This window comes from Musa acuminata, chromosome BXJ1-8, assembly GCF_036884655.1.
Source record: "Musa acuminata AAA Group cultivar baxijiao chromosome BXJ1-8, Cavendish_Baxijiao_AAA, whole genome shotgun sequence".
NCBI lineage: Eukaryota > Viridiplantae > Streptophyta > Magnoliopsida > Zingiberales > Musaceae > Musa > Musa acuminata.
In genome coordinates, this window is record NC_088334.1 from 1518565 (window position 1) to 1530925 (window position 12361).

Sequence of the window (12361 nt, forward strand, 5' to 3'; positions counted from 1 at the left end):
TTATATAGGATCTATGTTTATTAATAAGGATATTATATATATATATATATATGGAATTTTGATTTAAAGAAAAGCCAGCTTAAATCCGTTCGAGCTAAAACGGAAAGAGGCGTGAGATTTCGAGGGGCGGAGCCGCCGGCGCGCTCGACGAGGCTCGACCGTCATGGCACACTTGGCGCGAGGAGGAGAGAAAGGGATCATGGAATGTTGGACGATATATGCTCTGCAACCTTCCGCGAGTAGGACCCGCGGAGGGCGTCACCGTGTAGGAACGTTACCCGAGAGGGGACTGTGGTGGTGGGCTCCGCCTTGTCTGGTCTGCTTTCGTTGCACTCGTTTGTGATAGAGGCGGGTGGGCTTCTGCGACTGGGAACAAGCATCGAACAGGTGGTGGACCACCGGACGCCACTAGTTTTCGCGTGGGAACGGCACCCAGTTTCGATCCCATTGGGCTCCTCACTCCGCTGGGTGGTGACTGCAAAGCTATCCGATCGCTTTCTTTCCCCTCTGTTTCGCCACCGCAGGCGAAGGCCTCCTTGTGGTCCGCCATCCCACGCCATTCAATGCACTAGTGGTTGTCGGCGGCCACGGGAGAGACACCGGCCCCCTAGGCTCGCACCGCACATAGCCGCCGTGGCTTCTTTCCCGGGCTCGCATCGGTGGAAAGCATGAGTCAACACCGGAGTAGAAGAAGATGAAGAGAAGTGCGGCGACGACTGTCGAGAGAGACCGATGTTTCCTACCCTTCCTCGAGCGAAGAAACTAACTCTTCCCGCTCAAAGATCAATAGAGAAAATAGATCTCGAGATGTCATAAACATTCAAATAAAAAAGTTAATCATCTTCCATTAAGGAACTAAAAATACTTATCGATACTAACACCCACGTGGACGGGTGGGTGAAGCCCAACTAATCACGTAGGTGGAATTCGTGCTTTAGAAGATAAGCACAGCTGTTCCCTCCTAATCGATGATTGCTTCACTCCAAAACCCCTTGCAGCGCACTTCACTGTAATTTTTTCTATGTTTGTGTCCTCTTAAGGACAGCACGTATTTATGAATTGTGTTGTGTGTTTGATGATTTGGATAATTAAGGATTATAAAAACCATATAATTTTTCGTCTACATAATTAAGTTCTTAAATCGGATGATATTGATAAAAAAAATTACAAAATTTGTTCTCTTCTTTATATATATATATATATATATATATATAATTCAGTTGTGTACATATGAATCCCAAGATTTGAGCTTCCACAGCCACCCACCACACGCCTTCCCTTTTTCTGCTTTTGGTGCCGATTTGGCAGCGAAGATAGACTACGAAGATACCTGCGAGGGAAGCATGGCGGAGTCCAGCGGTGGCGCACCGCCGGCGAAGGTCATTTTCGGCAAGTACGAGCTGGGCCGTGTCCTGGGCCGAGGCGCCTCCGCCAAAGTCTACTACGCGCGCGACATCTCCTCCGGCCGCAGCGTGGCCATCAAGGTCTTCCCGAAACCCAGCCGGCCCTCCAGCTCCGGTTCCGCCTCCTCCTCCTCCTCTGACTCCTTCATCCGCGAGATCTCCGCCCTCCGCCTCCTCCGCCACCCGCACATCGTCCGCCTCCACGAGGTGCTCGCCTCCCGCTCCAGTGTGTACCTCGTCCTCGAGCTCGCCAAGGGCGGCGAGCTCATCTCCCGCGTCCACGACCGGGGCCGCCTCCCGGACGACCTCTCCCGCCGGCTGTTCCACCAGCTCCTCTCCGCCGTCGCCTACTCCCACTCCCGCGGCGTCTTCCACCGGGACCTCAAGCCCGAGAACCTCCTCCTGGACGACGCTGGGGACCTCAAGGTCTCCGACTTCGGATTCTCCGCCGTCTCTTCCTTCTCCGAAGATTACCTCCTCCACACCCAATGCGGGACGCCGGGGTACGTGGCCCCGGAGATCCTCCTATCGAGGAAAGGGACGACGGGGTACGACGGAGCCAAGGCGGACATCTGGTCGTGCGGCGTCATCCTCTTCGTGCTCAACGCCGGCTACCTCCCCTTCAACGACCGCAACCTCGTGTCGCTCTACCGCAAGATCCACCGCGGCCACCACCGCTGCCCCCGTTGGACCCCGCCCGACCTCCGCCGCTTCATCTCCCGCCTCCTCGACCCCAACCCCGTAACCCGCATCTCCGTCGACGGCATCCTCCGCGACCCCTGGTTCGCCCGGGGCGTCGACCCCGAGCAGTTGGCGACCATGATGCGACCCCAGGGAAGCGACGCCGGCCTCGATGACAAGCCCCACCGTCGCCGCGGCGGAGAGCTCAACGCCTTCGACCTCATATCCTTCGCATCCGGGCTCGACCTCTCCGGCCTCTTCGTGGACGCGGCCTGGGACCGGGAGCGGTTCGCGTCGGTCGAGCCGGTGGATCGGATACTGGACCGGGTCGAGGAGGTGGGAAGGGAGGAAGGGTTGGTGGTGAGGAGGGAGGGCGAGAAGGGCTCGGCCGCAGTGATCGAGGGACACAAGGGGGAGTTCGTCCTGACGTTACAAGTTCACCGGTTGACCGGCGGCACGGCGGTGGTAGAGGTGGAGGTGGGCAGTGGAGCGTACGGAAGCTTCTGGAACGAGAAGCTGAGGCCCATGCTGAGTGGGCCACTTCACGTCGGCGGATTGGGCTGATGCTCTTAATTATAATTTGCTATAAACACATAAGTAATTCTTAATATAAATAATTCATGGTCAATTAATATATAAATAGATACACATATTTATATAAAGCAATATATTATATTGTGTTTTCTCGACAAATTCCCTCTCACTACAAACAATACAATACAATACAATACAATACAAATCAAACCAATTCAGAATAAAAAGTACATTTAATTCGATGATGACCCAAAATCCAACGATGAATTATCAAAGAGATCATCCAATGGTCACAGGACCACAAATCCATTTGTAAAAGCGACAGGGCTTCCTTGGAGAGCACAACGAGTGACATGAATGAAGCCATAAACTTTCCATGAACAGCAGAATCTGACGATCCAAGTGCTCGATGATTGCAGTCGGTCCAAAGTGAAGGGGGTGGTACTATTCCTGGTCGGTGGTCTGTCGACACCGATCGTGGCTAAAAGACGAGCCACTTTTGGCGTCATGGTGATCGCCGGAAAGTTATCATTGCTTGGAGAAGCAGCTCTCTCTACAGCAACTTACTTGGAATATTTCATGCTTGTGTGGATGTTACTGTTCGTGATGAGTGCGTCGGAATCGCTTCTGCAAGTGACTCATGGGGACATGAGGAGCCATAAGATGTCTACACGCAACTGTCTTAGCAGATGTGATGCGATGACGCACCATTGGCTCATTGGTTATTGATAAGTAATCGGACCCGCTTGTCGGATTGTTGCATGCCAGACTCGGATCGGGTCAGGATCCGATTCATTTGTTATGGGACCTGTCCTCTTCTTCCCATCGCGGAAGCAGAAGAAGCGGGTGGAGCGACTTCAAGCTCTCCTCTCCTTCCTCGCGATGGCGACGGAGCTTTGGGACGATAATTACCTCGGGAATAGGCGATTTGATATGGAGGAAGGTAAAATTTTCTTCACCATTTTGCGGATTTTCCTACGGTTTTGCAGATTTCATTGGATTTGTTCCTTGTCTTGGTGTCGTTGTCGGTCATTAGGGTTTTATCGTGATGGCGTCTTGCTCGATATGGGTGATTGTGTTGAATTCTACGCGAAATAGAACGCGGAGGCGGGGACGTTTGCTTCGATGAGGGCAAGATTTTGAGGTATCATCACATTTTGCCTCTAAATTTCCGAGTGTCTGATCTTGACGTAAACGTTCCTTCTCGTCTCTCTGTTGTTGATTTCCTCCCGGTGGCAGTGATTGCTAGTAGCAAGAACAAAACGAAGCCCCAAGAGGTGATTCCTCGCTGGTTCAGCCTGAAACATTACCTAATGCAACCCTAGAAATCTGAACGATTCAGATGCCGAACCAGACCATTCAAAGAATTAGAAAGTAAAATACAAGTCTTACAATGGCCTGACATATAATCGATTATTTAGCTGCCAGGCATCGGAATGCTAATAATCATCACACCGATCCTTTGCAAAACCTAAATCTTTGGTATAGATCCAAACCTGGTTCATGGACTGACCACTCCCGGATATAACCCATTGCTCGAGTGAAAATTCTGATTTCATCCACATAAACCATCGGATAGATTTCAGCTACCTTCATGCCATAGAGACCAATGTCAGGAATCTCTTAGAATGAGATCACAACTCTAATAGTGGCGCCGGTGTAGTGCCCCACGTCATGTAATGGTTTTAGTCTTATTTTGTGTGATCGTATTGCTTTCAGATGATTTATTTTGGTGAATCATTGAGCTATCATTTATTGTTAAAAATCATGGCATATTGTGAATGCCTATTTGACTCATTAAATTAGCATGTATCACCTTCTTTTATGGAGATATCATATTCATGATATTTTCTTATGATTCTATACATCACATGTAGTCATGATCATGAAAAATGAGAACAAAATCTTAAAAAGAATGTATTCTAACTGGATTAATTACATGTGTTGGATGAACTAACACTGCTAATGATATGATATGAGTGCTGCATTTATCCAAGAGAAAACCATTATGGATCCCGTATCTGATTTGGCGACTCTTTCCTTTTACAAGAGTCTGGACATAATCTAACATGCTGAATGAGTATTCGGATAGTTTCTGGAGGTATAGAATCATACTTGGTGTCTTGAAAGGTTTTTACAGAGAGGAGTAGATGTGGCAGAGCCTTCAGGAAAAAAACATGCTTAACATGCTTCTGCATTAGAATCGGATGTTGCATATGCTAATGCCTGGCTAACTCTTCTATGCTTGGAAGGTTTTATGGAACTCTTGGTACATGGCTTCCGTCGGCTTAGATCTTGTTGTAGTTTGTGAAGTTGAGAACATATGCCAGAAATTGATAACGTAATTGCTATCGTAGTTTGCAAGAATACTTGTTTAGATCTCTTACTTATGCTATCGTAGAATGTCATAAAAAATGTAATTGCTAGAACTTGATTTCTTGTGCGTCTAGGGCAAAAAGTGGATCCTGATGTAGTAGACCTCCTTGTGCGTTTCTTTGTGCACATAGTATTAGTGGCAGTATGAGCTACTTCAATTCTTCAGCTTAGTTGCAAGTTGTGTTATGTTTTGCTCGAACTATTTTGTTCTTGCTAATGTCTGTTTACATTTATTAGCTGCACCATTGTTCTTGCTAATGTTTGGATTTCTTTTTTGGATTCAAATTTATTTTCCTCTTCGGGTTTTGGAACTTGCCCTGTTGCTCAGGTTATGACATTTTTAAAGAGAGTTTCATCTAGAAAAATTGATCTATGATTCTTGGTATCAGTGAAATGTCCTTGAACAAGACACTAGTAAAAAGAAAATAGCTAGCTAACTTGGCAGTTTTTCTTATTCATAATCTCTTGCTAAAAGATTTCAGTATTAGAATATGACCGATTATTTTGAGAAATCCGTGGGGTGTTCTTCATCCTTTTTCTTGTCTTGGATCTTTATTCTCTTTATATGTTGGGGTTATACGCATGTGTCATGCGATGGTGCCGGACGTCGAGTGTTACGTCTGGAGCGCCACTCGCACATGGACCTGTAGATTACCAGCTGATTTAAAGCAAATAAGTGCGACATTTGAAGCTGTAGGAAAAAGTCAAGCTACAAATATTATAACCTTGGGGAGGAATGTTACTGCGGGGTTAGATGGAGACCCAGCCATCGGTCTCGATAGGTGTAGATGATGGCGATGGTTGTAGGCGTCTTTCAAGAATGACCTCAACTTCAGGATATTACTGGTCAAAAGTTGAGGCTGAATCGAAGTAGGAGACCCTCTGGTTCTGTTCACTCTTCCATGAACTGCAAGGGACTTAATTCTTCAATGTGTGATATTGAAGGTCAAGTCAGAAACTAGTATAGTATAGTATGCCTGACCCATTCCCATGTTGCATTCATTAGTAAGTCCATTCTTGAGGCTTGTTCTTCCACCGAGTGAACGGATTAAATAGATACGGAGGGGGCCTCGGTTACTTGGCCTCTTGGTTGAAGAGCCACGGAGACGCACTTGACGTCGTTCGCGAGAACGATGCCATCTAAGCCGTGCGACCACCTCTTGTGATGTCCGCAACGGGGTCGCGGTTCCGTAGAAGCGTCTAAACATCAGAATCAAACAGAACATGGTAGAACGAACATACTTTTCCTACTCGTTCACGGCTTACACGTGTCGCACGGTGGGTTTTGTCTTTTTCTTTCATTATTTCCCCTTGGGGAATGTAGGGAGATAACGATGGTCTTCCGGCTCATCGCTGTCACGAAGGCATATCCTTGCCTTGGTAAGCAAGGAACCCTGTTTTCTTGGAAAGGATCTCTAGAAAATTTTCCTTTTCGCACGGCACCAAACATGACGAACTATATTACTGAGATATTAGACAAAGTGCCATTTAACATTAATATTACTGTTAAATACTATTTTTACTGGGCTAATTTTATCTATGTATTTAAAATTTATGGCATTTAATACGGTTAAATAGCAATTAAAATAAATTTAAAGAAATAATAAAACATATTATTGGGAATATGTACAATAATCACAGGCCTCGTCATCTCTTCGGGAAGCCTCTGCAGTGCCTCCTCCTCTCCTTCTCGAGGCACCCCGACTCTCATCCGGTCGGTCAAACTCATCAACTTTGACCAGGCGCCTACCCCTTTTTGCTTCTCTTCTGGGAAGCTGCCCGTCTCTCTGTCTCTCTCTCATGCCCCATCCCGTACGTGTTTGTGCACGCGTGACTCTCGCTCTGTTTATCCATGCATGCGTAACATGCCATTTGCTATTCCCCCACTTGGTTTTCTCCTTGTTACGTCTCTCCTCATCCTCTCCCCGATGTCTTCTTCCACAAGCAGCAGCAGCATGGAGACCTCAGCCATTCTGCAACCACCAGCCTTCGCCTTCTCCGAACTCCTTGCAGGAGCTGGCGGCGTCGACGGCGATGGCGGCAGGGACTTCCCGGCCTTTGCTGGAGATTCCGTACCCAACTTCAAGTCTGCACCTCCTCCTTCGCTGGCCATCTCCCGTCCTCCCTTTTCGCCTTCGTCTTGTTTCGCTATCCCGGCCGGCCTCAGCCCTGCTTTGCTCTTGGACTCTCCGGTGCTATTCTCCTCATCCAACGTAAGAATCAGTAATTCGAGTCTTTGGCACGGTCCAACCAATCCACTTCACTTTTATCTGTAGTCGTGCACCTCTTCCAACAAGTTCTTCTGATTTCTTTCGTTGCTGTTGTTTATCTGCCGCCCGGTAGCTCGAGTAATACTATATTTTATGTTGTTCTTTCAATTGATTTGTTTATCTGCCTCTTTTGTTCATCATCTGTAAGAGGTTGAAAAACAAATGGCCATCTACTTATTCCTTGTTTTTTTTCCTTTCTTGTTAGCTGTACTAATTCATTTAGTAAGATGTAGGCTCCATACTCGGTACATGCAAATCTTGTCCCTGCAACTCATATGTTATCGAACAGATATTGCCATCTCCAACTACTGGGACTTTACAAGCTCTGAATCGGGGAATCTCCTCTGCTGATCATCGACAAGGGAACAAAGATGAAACCATTGCCTGCTCCGACATCCCATACCAAACCAACACAGAACCCCAAAACTTTGAGACAGCATCATTTCAGACTTGTGGGTCTGCAATCGCTGTGGTACTTAATGTTCCCGAGAATTAATTTCCTGATCTAAGTTAAATTCTATACATGGATTTAAGCTAATGCCGTTTGGATTATGTTTGATTCAGGAAGGCGCCTTCAAAACCCACAGACGGTGCAATTATCATCACGAGACCAGCAACAGCATCAAAGTCGAAGCTGTAGCTCCAACTTTTCAGTCCGAGTTGCGAGCCCACCAGGGCCAAACCGATCACGATCGATCCAGTCAAGCTCCTTCGACCCTCGAAGAACAGAGGAAGTTCGATGATGGATGCCATTGGAGAAAGTACGGTGAGAAACAGGTCAAAGGAAGCGATAACCCACGGAGCTATTACAAGTGCACGTACCCGAGTTGTCCGAGAAAGAAGCAGGTGGAGAGGTCCTCGGACGGACAGATCACCGAGATCGTTTACAAGGGTACTCATAGCCACTCAAAGCCACAGTCCACCACAAGGCATTCGGCCGCCGTTCAAGCGATTCAGGATGCTGCACCTCCCGAAGCTTCTTTCGGCGGGCCGGATAATTCATCGGCGTCTTTTGGTGATAGTAGCATCGATTTGAGCTCTCGGAGGAGCAATCGGGGAGGTGAAGCCTTGGACGAAACCGAACCAGATGCCAAGCGAGGGTATGCATGTGTTGTATCCGATCGTTTCCTGTCGAGTAATCATGATAATGAACCGTATGACTGGCTAATCTTTCAGGAAGACAGAAGGTGACCATGAAGAGCTATCAGCTCCTGGAAATAGGGTTACGAGGGAGCCGAGAGTGGTTGTGCAGACACAGAGCGATGTCGATATCCTCGACGACGGGTACCGTTGGAGAAAGTATGGGCAGAAGGTGGTGAAGGGTAATCCAAACCCGAGGTGAGCTGCTATTACGCTTTCACCCATCGTCCAACATCGAGCTTCCCTTCCATGACTCTCTGTGTTTCGACCCACAGGAGTTATTACAAATGCACTACCATGGGCTGCCCCGTAAGGAAACATGTGGAGAGAGCATCGCAAGATCCCAGTTCAGTGATCACGACGTATGAAGGCAAGCACAACCATGTTGTTCCTGCAGCCAGAGGAAGCGGGGCGCACTTACAGAGCAGGCCTCAGCCGGAGGATTATGGCACCGCCACAGCAGTGCGTCCATCGTTCATGGCCGGTCACGCCAGTCAAATTGCTGCATACGATGCCTTTGGTGCCTCGGGGGTTTACGTCTCAGGTTATCGGAGCTCGGTGAGCTCGTACACCTGTCAACAGCAGCAGCAACAGCAAATGGGGAGGAAGTTTTAGGCAGCGGAGCTTGTGTGTTCCTCCAGGTTTGGTTGTAAGCTACCGGTGATACTGAAGCTTAAGTTCCGGTCTCGTGCGTGTGTTTCAGGACTGCTTGCACGGCGGAGTGAGCTGCGACGCGTTTCTCCGGTCGATCGACGTTTTCTCACCGGGGAAACGCGAACGAGGGCGGCGCCGGGGCCCGCGACCGGTCCCGCTTCCTGGGCCCACCGCGTAAACGGGTCCCGCGAAAGCGGTGAACGCGACTTTGGATACGTCTCCCTTGTTGAATGACACCTGCCACGGAAACGCCCCTACCGGTGCACCTAATTCCCCAAATGCCATTACCTCGGATGCGTTCGAACCACGCGGATAACTCATCGATATCTTCGCCCCTTACCCGTCTAACAGGCGCGATTCTTTGATGTTTCTTTCTACCCTTCGTTCCGCCCATTGGTGTCACCCAAACCACATCGGTTCGCATGCACCGTCGTAGGGCCAATTGGGGAAATTGATCCGATCAAGAAATCGCCGGGTGGAAGATTTTGCGACTCCTTTTAAGGTTCCTCTCCGCCGCCCGTGAAAGCGAACGGGGAAGTTGATCGGATAAAGAAATCGCCGGTTGGAAGATCTTGCGGCTGTGTTTTAGGTTCCGCTCCGCCGCCGTGGAGAGAAGCAAGAAAAGCGAGGAGCCGGGAGGCTTAGAACGCAACGATGATGGGAGAAGGAAGCGTATGAGAGGAAGGGATCCGAAAACCGCTCATGGATCACCCCTTTGCCCCTTCCCCACCCGTCTGCTTCCGCTCGTCGAACTCTCGTCGTCCTCTCGTCGGCGCCAACCACACCTCCGCCCGCTTCTGCTCCCGTTGACGCCGGCCCTCCTCCTCCTGCTCCCGTTAGATCTGTTTTAGTTCTAGGGTTAGGGCTTGTGTTTCGATTCTTTGTTCTCCTTTTTACAGGTGTAGGTAGGTATACAGGGATTCTTTGATCTGTTCTTTCCGGCGATGGATCCGGCGGCGAAGCCGATCTCGGTGCGAAATCTCCTCGTCCGGGCGCTCCTCTTCTTCCTCTCCGTATTTCTCCTCCGGTTCGTCTACGTAGTCACCGTCCACGGCGGCACCTGCGCCGCCGGCGACTTCTGCCTCTTCTCCTCGCCGGCGGAGCCCGTCGCCGTCGCTGGAACCGGCGCCGGCTCCGCCTCGGCCTCCGTCCATGCCGGCCTCGGATCGGCCGCCACCCCCGCACTACGCGCCCTCTGGACCAGCCGGGAGTGGCGCAAGGCCGTCGAGTTCTACTCCTCCGTGTTCCAGAACCTCGTCGCAGAGGGCTTCCTCTCCCCGGCCTCCAAATCCCTCTGCGTGGACTCGCCCGCTGGCTATGAGGTCCTCGCCCTCAAGGAGATCGGCGTTGCTGACGCGGTCGGCGTGGCCAAGAAGAGCGCGCCGCCTCTGGTGGTCGGCGGCGCCGATTCGCTCCGACTGCCGTTCGGGAACGGGACCTTCGACTTCGTCTTCGCCGGCCGGAGCCTCGACCGTAGCAAACAACCTGCGAATCTCGCAGCAGAGATCGCAAGGACGCTGAAGCCACATTGGTTCATGGTGGTGCTCACTGCATCCGCCCACGATGCCTACAGCCGTCACTCCCTCGCCGAGCTCTTCCCCGACTGCATAACTGTTCGATCACGGGTGATCCACAGCCCGGATTCAGCGAAGCCACTCTGGGAGATCGTATTCCAGAAGCAACAAGGCACACAGATCGTTAGTCCAAACGGGAAATCAGGCGGCGACTGTCCTATCCCGGATCACAAGCTCGAGATTTTACGGTCGGCGGAGCCGCTGATCGAGGAGGAGCCCCTGAAGCCATGGATCACCCTGAAGAGGAACATCCAGAACGTCAAGTATTTGCCTTCCATTGCTGACATAAGCTTCAAGCCACGGTACATCTACATTGACGTCGGCGCACGGAGCTACGGGTCGAGCATCGGCAGCTGGTTCAGGAAACAGTACCCTAAGCAGAATCACACCTTCGAAGTCTTCGCGATCGAGGCTGACCGAGCGTTCCAGGACGAGTACGCAACCAAGAAGGCCGTCAAGTTGCTGCCTTTCGCGGCGTGGGTACGCAACGAGACTTTAACCTTCGAGATCAATCGTGACCCGGAAAACCATGATGATGTGGAGAAAGGGCGAGGGATGGGGCGAATCAGACCGGCGGGGGGTTCCGACGGCCGAGTTTCATCGGGCGAGGTGCACGCCATTCAGGGGTTCGACTTCGCCGCATGGCTGAAGAGGACGGTGACGGAGAGAGACTACGTCGTGATGAAGATGGATGTGGAGGGGACGGAGTTTGATCTGGTCCCGAGGCTCTTCGAGACGGGGGGGATCTGCTTGATCGACGAGCTGTTTCTGGAGTGCCACTACAACCGATGGCAGAAGTGCTGCCCGGGGCAGAGGAGTCCCAAGTATCAGAACACGTACGGTGAATGCTTGAAGCTGTTCAGCAGGCTCAGGGACGGTGGTGTTCTGGTTCACCAGTGGTGGTAATCCGTAAACTCAATCCTCGTCACAAAACTATGCACAGTGAGTGCTGTTTTGCTCTGCTGGCATTACGGGAATTGCATTTATGCTTTTGTTTGCTTGCCTTGGTTGACCGAGATACCGTTGAATGCAGTAGTCGAGTCTACAAATGTGTCGTCAAAGGTGGTCATCATACAAGGGAGTGTTGGTCCTCTCGAGGAGTATGTGCGATGGCATAACGAGGAGATGTGCAAAGAGTCGAGTGAAATGGGAAGCTTGTTTGGTTTCGTTACGTATATGGAGGTTCAGCCGAATGTTGCTGGCTGTAGCAGCAGGACCCACCATGGCTCCACCACAGTTGAGTGGGTAGTCACACGGGTACTCGTATATGTGCCCCCGTGCTCATCCATCCTCGTGACTGTCCGCTTGTCCTATAAACCTCGAGTGGACGTACAGACCAGCGATCGCGACACGCTGCACCGACCATCGTCGTCCTCTCCCTCGACGAACCTATCCTCCAACACTTTGCTCTCTCTCTCTCTCTCTCCTTATATGGATATCTGTGGGCGGTGAGTTTGATGTCGATTCTTGATGCGACATCTGGTTCTTTGCGTTGATTCTTTTTCGCTTGGCAATACGATGAGCGTCTTTCTTGGTCTTCGAGCTTGGCCGGCCATCTCCGACGCTATTGGCTGGAAAGGTTTTCCATCTTTTTTTTTTTTTCCTTTGGATTTTTGGTTCTTGAGAGCTGCCATCATATGCCATGTATTATACAAAGGGTTCCGTGGATCTTTCTTTCTTGGGAAGCGAATTAGAACGGATTCTGCGTTTCTCATCTGTCTTTCCGTCC

General features: G+C 50.2%; 2 protein-coding genes across 5 annotated transcripts; both read left to right on the forward strand.

The window, feature by feature from the left end:
- The first annotated feature begins 1130 nt into the window (after positions 1-1130).
- On the forward strand, positions 1131-9091 carry LOC135680535 (CBL-interacting serine/threonine-protein kinase 11-like). Of its 3 annotated transcripts, XM_065194527.1 has the most exons (7): positions 3054-3561; positions 3655-3762; positions 6943-7207; positions 7554-7736; positions 7829-8364; positions 8441-8602; positions 8680-9091. In XM_065194527.1, the coding sequence occupies exons 3-7, from the start codon at positions 6950-6952 to the stop codon at positions 9017-9019; spliced, it is 1479 nt and encodes a 492-aa protein (XP_065050599.1). In that variant the 5' UTR covers positions 3054-3561; positions 3655-3762; positions 6943-6949; the 3' UTR covers positions 9020-9091. The 3 variants fall into 3 exon arrangements, with proteins under 3 accessions (XP_065050598.1, XP_065050597.1, XP_065050599.1); XM_065194526.1 differs by lacking the exons at positions 6943-7207; positions 7554-7736; positions 7829-8364; positions 8441-8602; positions 8680-9091 and adding an exon at positions 3858-4476 and having other exon boundaries at positions 1131-3561; XM_065194525.1 differs by lacking the exons at positions 6943-7207; positions 7554-7736; positions 7829-8364; positions 8441-8602; positions 8680-9091 and having other exon boundaries at positions 1131-3561; positions 3655-4476.
- A 148-nt stretch (positions 9092-9239) lies between these two features.
- Positions 9240-12348, forward strand: LOC135583961 (uncharacterized). Of its 2 annotated transcripts, none has more exons than XM_065194523.1 (2): positions 9240-11574; positions 11666-12348. In XM_065194523.1, exon 1 carries the CDS (start codon positions 10003-10005, stop codon positions 11536-11538), a length of 1536 nt encoding a protein of 511 aa, XP_065050595.1. In that variant the 5' UTR covers positions 9240-10002; the 3' UTR covers positions 11539-11574; positions 11666-12348. The 2 variants fall into 2 exon arrangements, with proteins under 2 accessions (XP_065050595.1, XP_065050596.1); XM_065194524.1 differs by having other exon boundaries at positions 11669-12348.
- Positions 12349-12361: the final 13 nt, after the last annotated feature.

Bases quoted from the DNA above. Each gene is read 5' to 3' on its own strand.
- LOC135680535 (XM_065194525.1), top strand. From the start codon at position 1,146: ATGATATTGATAAAAAAAATTACAAAATTTGTTCTCTTCTTTATATAT.
- LOC135583961 (XM_065194523.1), top strand. From the start codon at position 10,003: ATGGATCCGGCGGCGAAGCCGATCTCGGTGCGAAATCTCCTCGTCCGG.